Below are 19315 nucleotides of genomic sequence, written 5' to 3'. Positions count from 1 at the left end.
TGCTACGCTTTCCTTGCCTTGGAATCTAGTTTGTTACCCTAAGCGAGCATAGGTTATCCTCTCTTCGCACTACATGTTCTGCCCATGCCTATTTCGTCTTGATTTCCACTAAAATGTCAGTAACTTGAGTTATTTCTCTGACTGAATCTGCACGCTTCCAATCTCCTAAGTTACCCCTATCATTTTTGGTTCCATAGCCCTCTGCGTTGTCCTCAACTTAAGTAGAACCCTCTTGATTAGCCTCCACGTTTCAGCCCCAAAGGTGAGTGCAGGTAAGATGCAACTGTTGTATACTTTCCTCTTGAGCGATACCGGTAAGCTGCTAGTCATAATCTGCGAGTGCTTACCAAATGCGCTCCATCCCAATCTTATTCTTCTTGTTATTTCCTTTTGATGTTCCGGATCTACGGTTACTATCTGTCCTAAGTAGACATATTCGCCTACTACTTCCAGTGCTTCGCTACCTAATGTAAACTGTTGTTCCTTCTCGAGGCTGCTGAACATTACCTTAGTCTTCTACATATTGATTTTTAAGCCTACCTTTCTACTTTTCCTGTCTAGATCATCAATCATTATTTGCAGTTCATCCCCTGAGTTACTTAGCAAGGCAATGTCATCAGCTAATCGCAGATTACTGGGGTATTCTCCATCTACTCTTATCCCTAACTGCTGCCATTCCAAGTCTCTAAATACTTCCTCTAAGCAAGCTGTGAATAGTGCTGGGGAGATTGTGTCTCCTTGCCTACACCTTTCTTTATGGAAATTTTGTTACTTTCTTTATGAAGAACTATGTTTTTTGTGCAGCCACTATATATATATCTTCCAGCACTTTCATGTACGGCTCGTAGTCCCCTCATATCGCAATGCCTGCATCACCGCCAAGGTTTCTATTGAGTCAAATGCTTTTTCGTAATCAATAAATGCTATGTATAAGGGCTGGTTATATTCCGAGCATTTTTCTATCACCTGGTTGATTGTATGGATAGGATCGATAATAGAGTACCGTTTCCGAAAACCTGTTTGATCCTTTGCTTGATTGCAGTCTAAGGTTGTCCTGACTCTGTCAGCGATTATCTTAGTAAATACCTTATACCTTAGTAAATACCAGACAGTAAGTTGATTGGTCTGTAATTTTAAAGGTTCTTAGCGTCCCCTTTCTTATGAATGAGGATAATGTTTGCATTCATCCTTGGTTCCGGTGCCGTCGATGACACCAGGCACTGCGTATACAGGGTGGCCAGTTTTTCTAGCATGATATTCCCCCCATCCTTCAAAAAATCGGTAGATATATCTGGTCCTCTCTAGCTGATTTCCCCCTTTTCATAGTTTCTAATGCTTACTTGACCTCGCCCTTCGTCACTGGTGGAACGTGTGACTGTTTTTCCCTACCATCAATCTCATTACGGTCCTGTCTACTTTGGCTGTTGTGGACAGCTGTATAGAACTCTTCAGCTACTTTGACTATCTTGTCCATATTCGTGACGACGTTGCCCGCCTTGTCCCTCAGCGCATACATTTGGTTTTTGCCTATGCCCAATTTCTTCTTTATCGCTTTAAGGTTTCGTATATTGAGGAGGGACCACAGCGTTCGATGTCAGACCAAAGCGAAGGATGTCAGCGCACGTTAAAGATCCCCAGGTGGTCGAAATTACTCCGTAGCCCTCCCCTACGGCTCCCCTTTCTCTCTTTCTACTTTCACTCCCACCTTCCTTCCTTCCCTTACGGCGCGGTTCAGGTGTCCACAGAGCAAGTGTGACAGATACTGCGCCTTTCCCTTCCTGTGAACCAACCAACCAACCGCTTTAAGGTTTCTCCCGTTCTTTTACAGCACGAATTACTCCGTAGCCCTCCACTACGGCTCCTCGTTCTCTCTTTCCACTTTCACTCCCACCTTCCTCCCTTCCCTTACGGCGCGGTTGCGGTGTCCACAGAAAACAAGTAAGACAATTACCGCGCCTTTCCTTTCCTATAAATAAATCAATCAATCTCGATTTCTCTCCATGTTATACTTCCTTATATCGGCCACCTTGCGCTTATTGATTAGCTTTGATATCTCGGCCAATTCTATCTGGTCAGTTCGATTCGAAGCTTTTATACTCTGGCGTTTCTTAATCAAATCTTTCGTCTCCTTAGACAACTTATCGGTATCGTCTCTCACTATCCTACCGCCTACTTCTACAGCGCACTCAGTAACGTTATCTCTGAAATTATTGTTCATTGCTTCTAGGGTAATGTGGCCATCCTGGGTTAGAGCTGAATATCGATCTGTTTTATAGCGAGATCCTGAACTGTTCTGTCCTCCCCCTCACCGCTAATTCGTTGATGGGTTTCTTTCTTACTAATCTGTTGCGTTCTTTCTTCAGATTTAGGCTAATTCGGGACCTCACCATCCTGTGGTCACTGCATCGAACTTTCCCGATTACTTCTACATTTTGCATAATTGGCGCAGGGGGGGGGGGGGGGGGGGGGAGGGGGGGGTTGAACACAGTATGAAGTCAATTTCATTTTTAGTGTCTCCGTTAGGGCTTTTTGATGTCCATTTCCGGTTCTTCCATTTGCTGCAAAAGGTATTCATAATTCCTAACTTATTACGCTCTGCAAACTCAACTAGTAACTCTCCCCTGCTATTCCTAGAACCAGTCATAGTCACCTACTGCCTGGTCTCCTTCCTGCTTTTTCCCTACCTTGTCATTGAAGTCGCGCATTAGTACAGTATGCTGGGTCTTTACTTTTCGCATTGCCGATTCTACATCGTCGTAGAAGCTTTCAACTGCCTGGTCATCATAACTACATGTAGGTTCATAGGCCCGCACCACCTTCAGTTTATACCGTTTATTAAGCCTAATACGACGCCTGCCGCCCTCTCATTAAATCTATAGAATTCATCTATATTGCCCGCTATATACTTATTGACAACGAAACCTACTCCTAGTTCTCGCCTGTCCGGTAGGCTTCGATAACACAGTACATGCTTCAGTACAGTATATGGCTAATTCGGCCTCCTAACCTGACTAAGCCCTATGACATCCCATTTCATACCCTCTAGTTCTTCTAACAGCCCCATCGCTAAACTAGCTGCACTAGCTAGGGTTCTAGCGTTAAACGTTGCCAGGGTCAGTTTCCAATGGCAGCCTGTCCAGCGGAGCCAGGGATTCTTAGCACCCCCTGCTGCGTCACAGGTCTGACCGCCGCCGTGGTCAATTGTTCCGCAGCCGCTGGTGACTGAGGGCCGGGGTTTTACGGAACTAATCATGAGAGGTTGCGGCCAATTACTGCACCAGGGTGGCCAACGTCTGTTTTGGTGAGTGAGTGCGTTGCCGGAGGTAATTGCCGTCATCAGGTCGCACCCCAAACCTGTTTATGCAGTTTCATCGACGCGTGGTTTTTTTTTTTATCCGGTGCTGAATTACGCTACACCGGGATTTGAACCCGGGTCCTTTTGCATGCGAGGCGGGTGTTCTTCCGTTACGCCAGCGCTGCATCCTTCTTGAATAGCTTCACCGAAATTTATTTTCTACAAACGCAGTCTAAAGTAAATATTGCTGACAATGTTAGAAGCAGGCTCATTTGGCGTGAAGCGCGAATTTTACTCTGGCTTGACAACATTTCGGCGGCTATTACATTTTTCCTTGTTATGCGTTCGCCGCCATCAACGTCGTATGGTGAATAAGTACAGTAACAAAAGTAAGTCTACTACTATCGCAGCAGGTAAAAAATGTTGAACACAAAAACGGAGCTCGAATTTCATGCCATGCAAGCAGCAATACCCGTTTTTACGCCGCTAGTAAAGATCAATTGCACAGGGGTGCAGTGGTTGTTATCGGCGAATCCTGAAAAATTATACCGCACCCTCGGTAAATACTGAATGATGTGCAGTTGTCTCGAAGTACTCCAATACCTTTACCTTTCACTTTGACTTCTGAACTTTGGCATGGAAGTTTATTAACAAGCATAACCTAGCTAATTAGAGCTCTCGCTCTTCATTTAGCTTTAGACCAAATAAACCTCCATACATATTTGCGCAACGTTCTCTGTGTGATTAACACTTATGTTCAAACGGATTTCCTTTTTTCATATGTTTCTTAATGTATCCTAGTGGAGATACTTGGCGCATTCGCTTCTTAACGACGATCGACAATAATAATAATAATAATAATAATAATAATAATAATAATAATAATAATAATAATAATAATAATAATAATAATAATAATAATAATAATAATAATAATAATTGGCTCATATGAAGGTAAAGGCGCAGTATCTGTCACAATTGCTCTGTGGACACCTGAAGCACGCCGTAAGAGAAGGGAGGAAGGTGGGCGTGAAAGTGGAAAGAGAGAAAGGGGAGCCGTAGAGGAGGCTTTTTCGACCTTCTGCGATCTTTTCGATTTCGACCACCTGCGGATCGATTTCGACCACCTGCGGTTCTGTGCGATATCAGCACGTGCTGATATCGCACAGAACACGGACGCCACTTCGTTTCGCCTCCATCGAAACGCAGCCGCCGTGGTCGGGTTGGAACCCGGGAACTCCGACACAATAGTCGACAATACAAATGTGGTTTTAGAGAAAAAAAAAAGCACTTCCAACAGGTCGACAATCATTACTCACCAAAGTCCAAAGTCCGCACCTTGACCACTTCAGACTGCGGGCCGGCTCCCTTTGCGTTGAAGGCCTGCACAGTAACTACGTACTCTGTAGAGCGCCGCAGACCAGAAAGCTCGTAGTTGAGTCTATGCGGTGGTGGCTCCACCGGTGTTCCCGCTGCTCCCATTTCGGTATGGCTGACTGGCGCCGACAACAATGGTGGAGAGGCGTCGAAGGTCTTGAATGTGAATGCGTCGAGGCTGGACAGCTCTCGGTAGCCAACGTAGTAACCTTCGATCTGATCGTCCTTCTTCGAATGCCGTGGGTTCTAATGGAGGTGTACACAGTCGGAAGAAAAAAGTGGGGTAGGGAAGGATGTGGAGCACTCTTGGTAAAACACCAATCACTCCATGTTTTTATCTATTTGAGAAATTAACTTATAGAGCAATGTACATGGGTTTAAAGATCATAAAAAAGAATTATATGCTTTCAATAACAAAAAATAATAAATATGTCGTTGATAGTAAAGCACGAAGATCTGTCTTTCATGGTGCAACATGTGACCTATTTGCTTCCCCTGCAGTTCCTACAGATGACAAGAGGACCAGAGGAAGAATGTGCCAGATTGCCCTGTGTGAATATATAACCCCCCCATCCTACAATATATATATTCGAATTAGGATTTCCTCCATGAAGACAGGTGGGGTGACAATTAGTTTTGAAATATTTGAAATATGTGAGTTTCATTCAGTCCTATCTTGAAGAATACATTTTATACATGTGCAATCGTGTAATTTCTGTGAAATTAGAGTATGAAGAATAAACTTTTAACGATCCCAGCCAGTAGATATGAGCGACTATGTATATGGATAGGCAGGGAGTTTATCAAAATGTAGTCCGAGTCACTGAAGTCCCCTTGGGGAAAGGGTTAAATAACAGCCTGTTTCCTAATTAAGGGTTACAGCTTAAAATGTGCCACGAAATAAAAAGCTACGTATTGAACGAAATACTTTCTCTCAGGATACACGAATAAATTGACCGGGCAAATGTTTGTTCTTATACACTAGCAGACATCTAGATTAAAGGCAAACTTAGCCATCTGACGCCGTTTACACCTGTAGAGAACACTATACGGGAAAGAGGGGCCCGACGATCAGACAACTAACCGCTTGACCCGCCGCAGTGGATCAATAGTGGTCCCAACGACACAGGATGAAATCCTGGCTGGAGCCGTCGATTTTTGTTGGACGCGAAAAGCAACGCGGTCGTGCACTGTGCTATATCAGACACATTAAATAATCCTGGTGGTCCTCATTTCCCGATCCTTATTGCGTCTGTCATAGCCTGCGTCGTCTTGGAACAATAAATCTTATAGACAAAACCAAACTAACTGCCCTTCTTAAAACAACGGTCAAAGTCCCTTAACAGTCGGTTTTCTATAATACATGAATACTTTATAGCCCCATAAAGTTCAAATGTGAGAACCTTGCAATTTCTCGTGCAAAAATAACGTGGTATTAATGCTGCTCGGCGAACTTCGCGACCGAATACTGCGCTGTCAGATCTTGTGAAGCCTCGAAATGAAGACATCCGACGTGTCCCTCGATTAACACGTTAGTGAATGTAAAGAATGGGTACGGAGCAAATATTCTTCAGATCGTTATCAGGAAAGGTCCGAACGACGAGCACAGTCACTCAGGAAGCATTTCATGAAACAAAAATCCTCTGCTGGCATCACTAGCTCAAGAGTTCCTGACGGCTGCGTAATTAAACACTCCCAGCCGATTTCCCAACTTTTGTAATCTTAACTCACGGGTGTCCCATACTCGCGGAGGATTTGAACGAAAAAGAGCATTCGGGAGAAAGAGACTAAATATATAAAGTTAAGCTTTTAAAGCTGGCTTCAGAGGCAGCAATCTACATTTAGCTCTCTTTCTAGTTTGATACATGCTGTCGCTTATGAGAAATCAGAGTGGCAGTGCGGCACATAAGAGGCAAGCTATCTTAAAGGCAATGTTTATTTCAACGCGTTTGCCTTTGAACGCTTGAAGAAGGAATTACTTACTTCGAACGAAACGGATATGGTTCTTGTGCTTGTTGAAGTCGCCTGGACGTTCTTTGGTGGGAAGCGTGGTGCTGCACAAAAACATGGAAGAGACCTCAACAATGGTGGTCTCAGAAATAAGAGAATCCAAGCATGGCAGCACGAGAAATGCCGATTAAATATATTTATGCACCGACGTCAGAAATGCTAATCTTTTAAAAAGAACTCTTTTCTTACTACTCTATAGTTGATAAAAGGTTTCTTTCTCTACCTTACCGCTTACTGTAATTATTTTCAATTATAGCGACTAGAACTTACTATATTAATTTGCCACATAGCGCTAAGCAGACACGGACACTGCGAGACATACAGGACAGGCGGTAACTTGCGTGTCCGTGCCTGGTTTATTGCTATGTGGTAAGTTAACCGTCACCAACTCGCCCAAGCTTCACAAGCTTCAATTCTGCCGTACTATATTAAAATGCGAGTTAAAGGCACTCCTGCTGGGCCGGTGCAACAGCTTAGAAGAAAATGAGTATTTCTTCTTGTGCGAGTAAGCTATTCACCTTCTAAATAGTTTGTTCAGGTGACGGAAGCCGACATTGCTTTTCCAGTCAGCATGTGAGGTAGACGAATTTTATATGAGCTTGGCTCTCCATGCACATTATTAGATGATCCTACAGCCATGCAGCTTGCACTTCGAATGCAGCCATTTTCGGAACGCTGTTATGAGGTGAAGAGTTACATCTTCAACTGCGCCCATATGATTCGGACTAGCAAGCACATGCAAGGTAACGTAAATCATGCAGCTCTCCTTCTCGCTCTTCTGCGGTGTTAAAAGTATTATATATGTTTTGAAAATGCAGAGAATAAAACGTTTGCATCCAGGTGCTTTTATTATGAAGTAACAGTAGTCCTTCCAGCACCAAGTGTGGATTTCTGTATTGTTTTTGACTAAAAACTGCAAGCGGAAGGTAGCGTAACCTCGCTGTCAGCGCTCTTTCGTAACTCTTCATGTATTTTATTTCTCTCAAGAACTATTCGCTGCAGTGAAGCCATGGAGAGGGCACAGTTGTACTCGATATAATGTAAATAAAAGGCAGGAATGAATGTTTTCCTTGGTTTGATTTAGTTCGTCGAAATATAGTCCGTCTGGCCTGAATAAGCTCAATATGCTCGGGAAATCTGCAAAATTTAAATAAGCATTTTGACCCAAAAAAATTACAGTAATGCATTAGGCTTTGTTATTGGTGAAAACCTCCCTTCATTCCCTTCTCCCTAGCTCGTCTACCTTTTTCTTATTCGAGCACTTGCCATGTGGCGTAGAATGGGGCTGTCTTTAACATAAAGTAAGTCGTGTAGTCTATTTCTTCAAGAAACCGCAGCAAGCTTCGGCTCTTCCCGTCTAACTATTCTTTTTTCGATATTTTGAATGTTTGTGCTCTTGTTATAATTTTATTTCTTCTTTTTCTTCAGCTTCATAGTCAGCGACATCGGCATCTCAAGACTGCTGTCCTCGACATGCGTGAATGACATGACTTACGCGTTGTCCTACGGGACTTTTCATGGGGACTAGGTCGTATTGCGACGTATTGCGGCGTATTGCGAAGTACTGCGGCCTGAGAAATATATCGACGTTAGAGCCTATTGCAACGTCTGGTGGGCACAGCTCACGAATATCGCGAACAAACCTCGCGGAATCTCGCGGACGCGAGATTTTTACCATGAGCCTATAGGAACACTTTCGCCTTCAATCCTGATGATGTCGAAGAAACGCTGGCGGGGAAAATCACTTGCTCGACCGGTCAGTGCATTTCAAGACTCGATATGTTAATATCTTCATCATCATCATCATCATCATCAGCCTGATTATACCCACTGCAGGGCGAAGGCCTCTCCCATATTTCTCCACTTAACCCGGATGTTAATATCTTGTCTCTGTGTAAATGGCTTTTTTTTTTCATCGGCCCCTATTCCCGTTTTGTCGGCGCTCTCAAATACAATCTCCAAATTATGAAATTTTCACTGCGAAATTGTAGTATTGTTGACCATTGTGTCAACTCTGGCTATCAGCCCTACACACTGTCGGCCTCAATAACACGATTGAATCTTGCAGGAAATGAAACTAGTGTCGAACATCAAAATAGGTTGAACTGCAAAAGTGCGGCCGAATGCAAAAAACTGATTTTGGTGAGATAGCAGTGGACGTTTGAAGAGATTTTTTTCGGCAGTATCCTTCTCTCTCCTGGGGCACATAAAAGGGCAATAATAAAAATACACTAACGTGAGCTGTACGTTAATAAAGTACCTCTTTAGTGATACTCTCAGCATAGTGCCTAAATGGGGAACTTATTGTGAGAGAGCTGCGCACAGCACTTATGCAGCTTGATTAGCTACAGCATAATGCATGTATTTCGGGTGTAGGTATTCCTCCTTTCCTCACGGTCAGCATTCATACATTCATTCATTTGTTCGGTAGTAATAGCATCTGCGGTTCTTTCCAGCTCAAACCACACACGCGTGAGCGCACAACTGAGCGCAGAAACATTTTTGAAATTCTAAAGCCCTGTTTGAGCCGTGTTTTTTATTGCGCGATACTGCTAAATGTAGTGAGCACTCTTACGATTAGGCCGCATCTTTTATGTTGTCATATTGTTAAAGGGGCCCAGAGACAATTCTGTAGCAAGCATTTTTTATTAATGCAAAAACAAGTCTACATTAATCATGAATGAACACTTAGACGACCGACAGGCACCTCCCGCCGCCTGAATAACTATCAAATAATAATAATAATTGGTTCACAGGAAGGGAAAGGCGCAGTATCTGTCACACTTGCTATGCGGACACCTGAACCGCGCCGTAAGGGAAGGGAGGAAGGTGGGAGTGAAAGTGCAAAGGGAGAAAGGGGAGCCGTAGTGGAGGGCTACGGAGTAATTTCGACCACCTGGGGATCTTTAACGTGCGCTGACATCGCACAGCACACGGACGCCACTTCGTTTCGCCTCCATCATTTGGTCGAACACATACATTTAACTCTTCTGCCATGCCACGGGCTGTATATTGTTGGAATTGTATACCAGACGCATCGCTAGCATATCTGATCCACCAAGAAAATTTTAGTATCTTCTCGCAGTAAGAATAGCACTTGTATATTGTGTTCACTGTGAGCAAGTTAATTTCATTCGATGTTGCTAACTACTACGTAATGCCGTAATTTTTTGCTTACCATTTTTCATACACGATTCAGTATCTGTTTGTAGTACAAATTGTCTATTACTGTTCGTTTCGGTGTTATTTTAAACTATGCACCAGTTTATTTCTCCAATACACTGTAATCCCTCCCCTCACACAATGCTTCACGTTTGCAACATGTGAGGCATTTGAAAAAATAAAGAACCAAATAAGCATAACCCTACCTGCTCCGCAGCTTTTTAAGTAAGATAATCTACATATGAAGCAGTTGGATGCATGCTGCAATGGGTATTTCCGTTGTGTTAATCGCGCTTCATTGCAAGCTATTTCCAACTACATCCAATTTATTTATTCAGTATCAGACGAAGAACCGCTTTCCGCAACATCGATCATTCCCAGGCAAAGCTTGTTTATAATAAATAAGTGCTGCCTTTCACGCACTGCAGAGTATGCACTTCGCTCCGAACTGCCCCACGCTCAACGAGTTGCTGTAGTTCAGGCGGCGAACTTCAGGTCCCTTTTTGCCCTCCGCCTTTCACTTAGCCTAGAGTATGGCGTTGATTATCTGGATGTTTCCGTATTCTAGCTGTTCCTTTTTTAACCTCTCATGTTTTGTTGCCCCCCCCCCCCCCCTCCTTCAACACTCTTTTCTCTCTTTTCCCTTGACGGAAGGCAGGGCAATCTCTCTACTTTTGCAGATGTGTTTGATGCATAGGCGGGATTTGGTATTTGTTGATAAGACAGCGTTGCCATTCGTCGTTCAGTTAAGATGTCTAGGTTGTTGATCTACGGTGTTTTGACTACACAGCCAGTCCCCATGACGCGCTGTTAAGGCGAAAGCCTTAATATTACAGCGAGAGCGTTAATTGGCTATGTTGGCGAGACCACAACTCTGGACGCGCAAAACGTGGACGCAAAATGTGATGCCACGTGGCTTAGTGCGGTGTAGTAGTATGACTTTCCCTTATGGCGCGGTTAAGGTGTCAGTAGAGAAAGTGTGACCGATATTGCTTCTTTCCTTTCCGGTGTGAAAACTTACTAATGTGAAGGAATTAGTAGGCTGTGTAACAAAAAGTCTAATAATAACGATAATTAATTATACCGGTCGTTGAAAAGTAAATAAGAAAACAAAAGTATCAATTATAAAAATAACCAAAATATAAAAAATGAAAATAAAATGAAAGCCAAGTAATGGAAAATTCAGAAGTTACAAAATCGTTGCGCTAGCTCTAATGGTCTCGCATTTTCCCTAAGCAGTTCCTGCAGAGATCTCCTGAGGAAGAAATGAAAATTTATTTTTCATCTCTTCCCGCACGACCTTCGTTGCCTAGTTCTAATCCTGGTAACTTTACGGGACGAGGAATTGAGAACGTGCAGACAGGAACTCAGTGACGCGATGTCCTACTGCTTCCGTACTAAAGAATAAAGCATCTCGAAGCTATTCTGGACCTCTATGATCACTAACAATCCAGCGATCACTTCGTTTTTGATAACCACTCTTCAATGTGGAAGTCTAAAATGTGTAATAACTTTTAGCCGCCACCAAATGCATATTACAAGCTTAAAACAAATCGTTTCGGTTCATTCCATAAAGAGCAAGCTAACTTTCTCGCGCCACTCGAAGAGATTTGCCATTTAAAACACCTCAAAAGTAATTACGAGAAAAGAAAGCTAACGTAAACTGCACGCATATACATGGTGCGCGGACATGCTGTGGCCAAGAAAGGAAAAATTGGTGCATTTGACACTCCTGCTCAACGCTATGAAATCCCACTCACGTTCTTTAGTTGTGGTGAAATCAACAGGGCCACTGTAGTCGCTGATACCAAGGACGTTGTCAGCACGCACCCGCAGCTGGTAAGCGGTGGTGGGCAGAAGTCCGCGAACTGTGGCTTTCGTCTCCAGGCCGGACACTGTCAGGGTGTCCTGCCACAAGCCTGAAAAAAAAAAAAAACAATATTCATGGGGTCACCACATACAGACCTATGGCGGATAGAATGGAAGAAGCGAGGAGCGTGGAAAAAAGCACTGCCAGAAGGCGAAGATCTGGTTGAACTATTTGGCAGCACTCTGTTGAAAGAATTATGTTGCAGTGCCTCACAACACGATGCGCCACTCGCTACAGAGCCTGAAAACTTTTAAAACGCAAACTTCCTACATCTATCTTCCTGCAGCGTAATTGGGCTGCCTAACGATCGGGGCTAACGTTGGTACCGCAACGTTCAGCTTCAGATCATTTGAACGCGGCTATAAAGAAGACAGAGCGTGTGTGTAGAGCGAAACGGGGGGGCGGGGGGGGGGGGGGGGGGATGGAGGGGAGCCCTAGTGAAAATGAACTCACTGCACAGTGCCTCAAATTTCTTATCGTTTGCTTCTTGCATTTAAAGCCGCATTGCATCATCTGTCCTGCAGAGAATAAAACAGGAAGAATAAAATGAGAGCAGCGCGGCTAGTAATGAGAAAGCTGGCAATCTCGCGGCTTATCTTCCCTTTTCCATTTTTTCCCATCCCGTCTCTGAGGTCGTTTGCTCCCGCACACAGCGTGATCTCAGTGTCCTGCCCATGACGCAACAAAGGCGGGAACCGCATTAATCAAGAGTGAACCGAGGTCATTACGGCTCAAAATGTGAGGAGGGTCTTGCGCAGTCAAAGGTTATCGGATTATGTTCCTATTTTTTTTCCTTCTTGCTTCTGATACTGTCATGCACTGATTGCGATAATTGGAAGCAAAGTAAGAATGCGTTCTCAGAAATAAAATTGCAGCTGAAGAGTGCGCAAAAAACAAAGACGGCCTTTTCTTCATTCAACGTAAAAGCACACTGGCTTCAAGCGTTGCATCGCATACTTAGCTAGAGTGAGCTGTATCGACAGAACTATCAGCTGTAAGCGTTGTTGCAGTTTGGGCTATACAATATAGTACCTGGGCTATGCAATATAGTAGGACGAACAAAGCAGCGCTGTGTTCGTCCCTACAGTTTTCCTTCTTCTTCTTTCCTTTGGCCTCGTGCATTTCCGCTGAAAACTATGTCCTTAAATCTAGAATACCAACAAGCCCAACAACTAACTCTACTGAAATATAGTTTCACAAAACTCTACATTTAGATTGTGAAAGCTTATTCTGACGCAATTAGATGAATAGTTAAGAACCGAATATCACTTTAATATCTTTTTTAGACTGAAAAAATAAATTTTTAATCTTTCAGATAGACTTGAAGAAGTTTAAAGGTTTTTTTTTTTTGCAATAAATATAGCCGCAGTTATTTTTCGCCTGGCTTTTAATTCCTTGATAGATATTTTTTTATAAGTTCTACAGCCATAAAAGCAGATGATTAACACAAAAATTATAGTTCTCATTTATTAACATAGACGATACCGGCGGCATTTGCTTAAGCGAAAAGCAGCTACCCGCAATTGTAGGCTTGAAATGTGGTCATTAAGTTATTTCGAACACCCAAACAAGGTGAGAACTTTTCTCTTTACTTGAACTCTGAACACGCCATTCTGATATCTAAAAATTAGGCGCGCGAGCAGTAAATTTGAAAGACCCAGAGTGTCTAGTTTGAAGTGAACCTTATCGCAATCTGAAGCGTTGTCTTCTCATTCGGTAGTGCTAGCCTTTTTAGAAGCCCTAACATAGATTGAAGGTTTTACTCGTCCCCGTAACTTGTTTTTAACTTTCTTTTAGGGCATAGATAACAACATGGGCTCTTTCCCAGCAACTTTCCTTCAGACTGTGAAAATTTCCAAATTGCTTTTAATATTTACGAAAACATGTGTCAAATTTTCCTTTTAACTTTTCAGTTTGTTTGAAAAGATTATGTATTTAAAAACAAAAAAAAAAAAAAACATTTCGACAGCATGAAGTGTTAAAAAAAAAACTTATTATAAACAGTAGGTTCATCCATAACGCTCTCCCCTTCCTTTCTTTTGTCATCGGGAGAGCATAGCAGCTCGATGAGAAATAATATATGCTCCCTAATATTTACGTCAGTGAAAATGTACAGTAGATGGAAAACATATATTATTTCACATTCAATGTGTATACTATCACTCGACTTAATGAAAGACGCCTTTGAGGCTAAAATCGGTACATATCCGCCGAGTGAACCACCATAACTCTGGAATATTTGGCACATGGGACATCAATTTTGAAATTGTAAGGCAACAAGGAATATATATTGACGCATAGAAGACGACGCAAAAGATGACATCAGAGACGACAAACGCGAGCCTGGTAGAGAAAGAAGCTTGAACGCAAGACTCGTTCTGGTCAACCATTCAAACCATCTATCGTTAGGCCCTCCTTGGTGTTCTATCGAGACGTGACACTGGTGGAGGTGCTGGGTGCACGTCTTCTTTAGTCACTTGGTTGAGCTTGCGGTAGTCAATGCTAAATCTTAAGCTGCCGTCCTTCTTTTTAACAAGTACCACGGAGGAAGCCCAGGGGCTCTGTGACGGCTGGATAACGTCGTCTCTAAGCATTTCGGCCACCTGGCGCTGAATGGCTTCACGTTTTTTCGGAGCCACACGGTAAGGATTTAGTCGAATTCGATGTTTTGTCAAGGGCGTTTGGCCGACCCGCGATTCGGAAGCAAAGCAGTCTCGCAATTGATCTATGAGATCCAAAAGGCGGTCCCGTTCTGAAGAAGACAAATTTGGGCTCACATCGACGATGGTTACGGGCGTCTTGCACGTTGACCCCTCCTGTTGCAGTGAGAAGCAGCGCTGCGCACTTGGGAGGCTGTCGAAAAAGGCCACAGTTGTGCCTTTCGGAATTTTCTGACGCTCGTCACTGAAGTTTGTCAGCAGTTTTTCGGTCTTCCCATCGGTCAAGTTGACTAGCCCACGAGCTATAGAAACACCTCAGCTAGTACCAGGGTGACTGCCCTTTCGGCAATTCCATCGCCTGTATGTGCCACGTCGCACTTCACTTGAACAAGAGAGCACGATCGCGGTGGTAATGTCACCGCCTCCTTGGAGACGCGTAAGGGCATCAGTGGTACTTCCGCATAACAGAGGTCCCCATGATTCTCGGTGAAGGCAACGACACTGTTCCGAATGCTGATTACAAACCCATGAAGGCGCAGAAAGTCCATGCCCAAGATGAGGTCTTTACAGCAGTCAGGGAGAATAACGAAACTGCCAACAAACACCGCGTTTCTTATTCCTATTCGGGCAGTGCACCTCCCTGCCAGCGCCAGTAGCTCACCCCCAGCACTTCTAACTACTGGCCCAGTCCATTCGGTTCTTACTTTACGCAGCGTATCAGCCAGCTTCTGGATAATAATTGAAAAATCCGCCCCGGTATCCACGAGAGCATGTACCTCCAGCCTGTCAATAGAAACGGCGAGGTCAGCACAAACAACTTCATCTGGGTTGCTCGTCTCTTTCGGCATTTGCGGCGGAAGTGCGGCGAAGTCGGCGCTGTCAGCTTCGTCGTCGGGGCTGATCATCTGGTGCGGCATTTTCGGCGGTAGTGCGGCAATGTCAATGTTAACAGCGGCGTCAGAAGCACAGGTTGTCGGCAATTGCGGCGGTGGTGAAGGGTTTGACACTTTTCGACTGGTTGCAACCTCCCCTCGCTAGGTTGCGGCTGTTAGTTTCCCCGGCGAGGGCTCGGGGACCGCTGTTCGCTAACGTTAGCAATGCTACCACGCATCGGAGAAGGATAACGCTGTGGTGATGGGGAGAAGCGGCGGCGGAAGCCCGGGGATTTCATTTCGCTGCTGACCGGAGGGTCGTCCACGATTTGAGCAAAGTCAGCGTTGAAGTGATGGCGAGCAGAAGCAGGCGGAAAGGCCGCCCTCTTCGCTGTAGCGGCAGTACCGATACACATGGTCAGGTTGTCCGCAGTAGAAACAGAGTGGTCGGCTATCATAAATGCGCCACCTGTCAGTTCGTCGTGGTTGAGAGCGCCTGGAAGGCGCCCAGTGAGGTCTCTGGAAGAATCGCGTCTCCTGACGGCTCGATGAGCTCGGTGGGGCGTGGTCTGGAGGCGGGCGACGAAGGACTGCGGCATAGCTCTCGTGTTGCGGCTCGTGGTAAGGTGCAGGAATGTCGGCCGTAAAGCTAACCGGTTGTGGAGCGTGGTATGGTTCCGAAATAGCTACCGCGTTTTCGACGGAGTGAGACAGGTTGCAGGGTGTAGACGGTGATAAGGCATACCAAATTTCATTCCTGACAGCTTCCACGAGGGTTTGTGATAACTCAGCCTTCGTAGCCGTAATTCGCTGGAGCTCCTCAAGGACAATTTCTCTAATGAGGTCTCGAAGAGTGGTCCTATCAGTTGCATTCAGCGCCGCCGCAGTCATCGGAGCGCAGTTAACAGGTCGGTTGTACTGGCGGCATCGATATTGGAGGGTTCGCTCTATAGCCGTAGCGTCCTTAAAAAACTCACTCACAGTTTTAGGTGGGTTGCGTACCAAGCCGTCAAACACCTATTCTTTGACACCATGCATGAGATACCTCAGCTTCCTTGGCTCACTCATATCAGGGTCGGCACGGCGAAAAAGGCGAGCCATATCTTCCGCAAACATAGCCACGCTCTCATTCGGCTTCTGGATGCGCACTTCAAGCAGGCGCAGCGCACTGTCTCGTCGGTCAGTTCTCACAAAAGTGTCGACCAGCTGGCAGCAGAAGTCATTCCATGTGGATAAACTGGCCTTGTGGTTTTCAAACCACGTTCTAGCATTATCCTGAAGGGCAAAATAAACATTACAAAGCTTCTGGTCTGCGCTCCACTGGTTGATCTTGGCGACTCGCTCAAACTGGTCGAGCCAGTCCTCCACATCTTCAAACGGTTCCCCGCGAAAGCACTCTGGCATCTTGGTGTTCTGTAGAGTCACCGGCGTAGGGTTTGGATGTGCCATGGCTTGGGAGGTCTGAGGAACTTTGGCGTTTGAAGAGTCGTTCGGCAGATGGCTGTACTCCGGCGCTAAGAATAGAAGGCGGTGGCTAGCACAATGGACAGGCATTTCGATGTCTGGGATCCGCTGTGGACTGCCGGAAGATGTCTTATGCATACCCCAGCGCACTCCACCAGTGTCACGTCTCGGTAGAACACCAAGGTGTTCAGGCCATACGATCTGCGGGCCTCACACTAAAACCCGAGAAGTGCCACTTCGGTTACGAGGAGCTGCAGTTCTTAGGCCACGTCGTTAGCCAAGAAGGTGTCCGGCCTGATCCTGAAAAGGTCTCCGCAGTCGCCAAGTTCCTAACACCTACGGACAAAAAGACACTGTGGCGCTTCCTGGGTCTTTGCGCCTATTACCGTCGGTTTATTGCTGGCTTTTCACGAATAGCCTGGCCATTAACTTCAATGACGCGTGACAACGCTGTCTTTCGCTGGGGTGAAGAACAGCAACAAGCTTTTAATGAGCTGCGGAGGCGTCTACAGACACCACCTGTCCTGGCGCAGTTTGACGACGACGCCCCTACACTGCTTCATATGGATGCCAGCAACGTGGGCTTAGGTGCTGTGCTGGTGCAGCGCCAGGATGGTGTGGGAAAAGTAGTTGCTTATGCCAGCAGGACCCTATCTAAAGCAGAAGCGAACTACTCGACAACCCAAAAAGAATGCCTTGCAGTGGTATGGACGGTTATGAAGTTCCGCCCTTATTTATACGCTCGCCCCTTTGAAGTCGTTAGCGACCATCACTCTCTCTGTTGGCTGACGAACCTAAAGGACCTTTAAGGGGACTCGCGCGTTGCAGCCTTCGATTACAAGAATTTGACATGGCCATTACTTACATATCTGGAAAGAAGCACACGGATGCTGATTGCCTTTCGCGAGCGCCGGTCGAACCTTCCACTATGATCGATGAAGACACTGCGTTTTTAGGAGTCATAGATGACGCGACGATTTCCCAACAGCAGCAAGAAGACCAGCAATTGCTCCCTCTTACTGACTTCTTGGAAAAGCGAACTCCGGTTGTGCCTAAGATTTTCGCCCGAGTAATGTCTTCGTTCTGTATTCGGAACATTGTACTTTAGAAGAAGAACTTCTGCCCTAGGGGAAACAGTCATTTATTTGTCTTCCCATCAGCTCTCCGCAGTGAAGTTTTGTAAGCGTGTCACGACGAGCCAACCGCCGGTCACCTAGGGTAAACCCGCACTTTGGCTAGAGTACAGCATGGATACTACTGGCCAAAACTGCCGGCGACAGTGAAACACTATGTACATACGTACGTGCATAGACTGCCAGCGCCTTAAATCACCCCCTGTAAAACCAGCTGGCCTACTCCACCCTCTTCAAGTGCCAACGACACCTTTTAAACAAATCGGCATAGACCTCCTGGGACCATTTCCGACGTCCACAGCCGGGAATAAATGGATAATTGTCGCCACCGATTATCTAACCCGCTACGCGGAGACCAAGGCTCTGCCAAAGGCTACCGCCTCCGAAACAGCTCGGTTCTTTGTTGAGAACATTGTCCTGAGGCATGGCGCTCCGGCACTCATTATAACTGACCGAGGAACTGCATTTACGGTCGAACCTTTGGAGACCGTTCTCCGCCTCAGTGGTACCAGTCATCGTAAAACTAAAGCCTATCACCCCTAAACCGATGGGTTGACAGAACGCCTTAATAAGACCACCGCAGACATGCTTTGCATGTACGTCGACGTGAACCACAAGAATTGGGACGAAGTTCTTCCCTACGTCACGTTCGCCTACAATACGGCACGCCAAGACACCACTCGTATGACACCATTCAGCCTCCTTCATGGGCGACCAGTAACGACTATGCTGGATGCAATGTTACTCCCGAATGCCGACACCGATGATCTCAATCAGGACGCCGAGGAATTCGCTCAGCGTGCAGAGGAAGCTCGACAACTAGCGCGTGTGCGGATCAAAAATCAGCAAGAGCATGATGCACGATCTTACAATAATAGACACCCACATCTCATGTACGAACCTGGCGACAAAATGTGGGTCTGGACGCCTATTCGCCGCCGTGGACTCTCCGAAAAACTATTGCGAATCATACTTCGGGCCCTACGTTATTCAGCGACGTTTAACCGACGTCACTTATGAGGTGGTGCCAGACGAGGTGTCGACATCAAAGCGACGCCAGCAACAAGCAGACGTCGTCCACGTTGTACGTATGAAGCCGTGCAACTTGGACTGACCTTGATCACCTACTTCCGTTTCTACTCATCGACACGATGCTTCCTGAGAAGGGGGGAGGGGGGGGGAGGGGCAAATGTCGCATAGAAGACGACGCAAAAGATGACATCAGAGACGACAAGCGCGAGCCTGGTCGAGAAAGAAGCTTGAACGCAATACTCGTTCTGGTCGACCATCTATCGTTAGGCCCTCCTTGGTGTTCTACCGAGACGTGACTATATATATATATATATATATTCTATTTTGTATTTAATTATCTTTCCCCTAAGCAGATTACATTACTAATTTCTGTGATTATCCAAGTAAAAATTAAAAAAAAAGTCATAAAACATAATCCCCAATGCTTTCCTTGGCCTAGC

The 19315-nt window shown here is 45.4% G+C and overlaps 1 protein-coding gene across 1 annotated transcript in view; it reads right to left on the bottom strand.

The window, feature by feature from the left end:
• The window catches only part of LOC146190233 (cell adhesion molecule Dscam1-like), a 279224-nt gene that overhangs the window by 21536 nt on the left and 238373 nt on the right, over window positions 1-19315 (bottom strand). Inside the window, exons 16-18 of the mRNA XM_084599751.1 lie at window positions 11605-11763; window positions 6656-6726; window positions 4615-4918 (exon numbers count right to left, since the gene is read on the bottom strand). Of these exons, the coding sequence (XP_084455877.1) occupies window positions 4615-4918; window positions 6656-6726; window positions 11605-11763 (534 nt within the window). The remainder of the gene's footprint in view (window positions 1-4614; window positions 4919-6655; window positions 6727-11604; window positions 11764-19315) is intronic.

Source organism: Amblyomma maculatum, chromosome 4 (genome assembly GCF_055883805.1).
Source record: "Amblyomma maculatum isolate TAMU_Amacu chromosome 4, ASM5588380v1, whole genome shotgun sequence".
In the NCBI taxonomy this organism is placed as follows: domain Eukaryota; kingdom Metazoa; phylum Arthropoda; class Arachnida; order Ixodida; family Ixodidae; genus Amblyomma; species Amblyomma maculatum.
The sequence above is the reverse complement of the archived record's forward strand: the minus strand, read 5'-3'. Positions and strand labels throughout refer to the sequence as shown.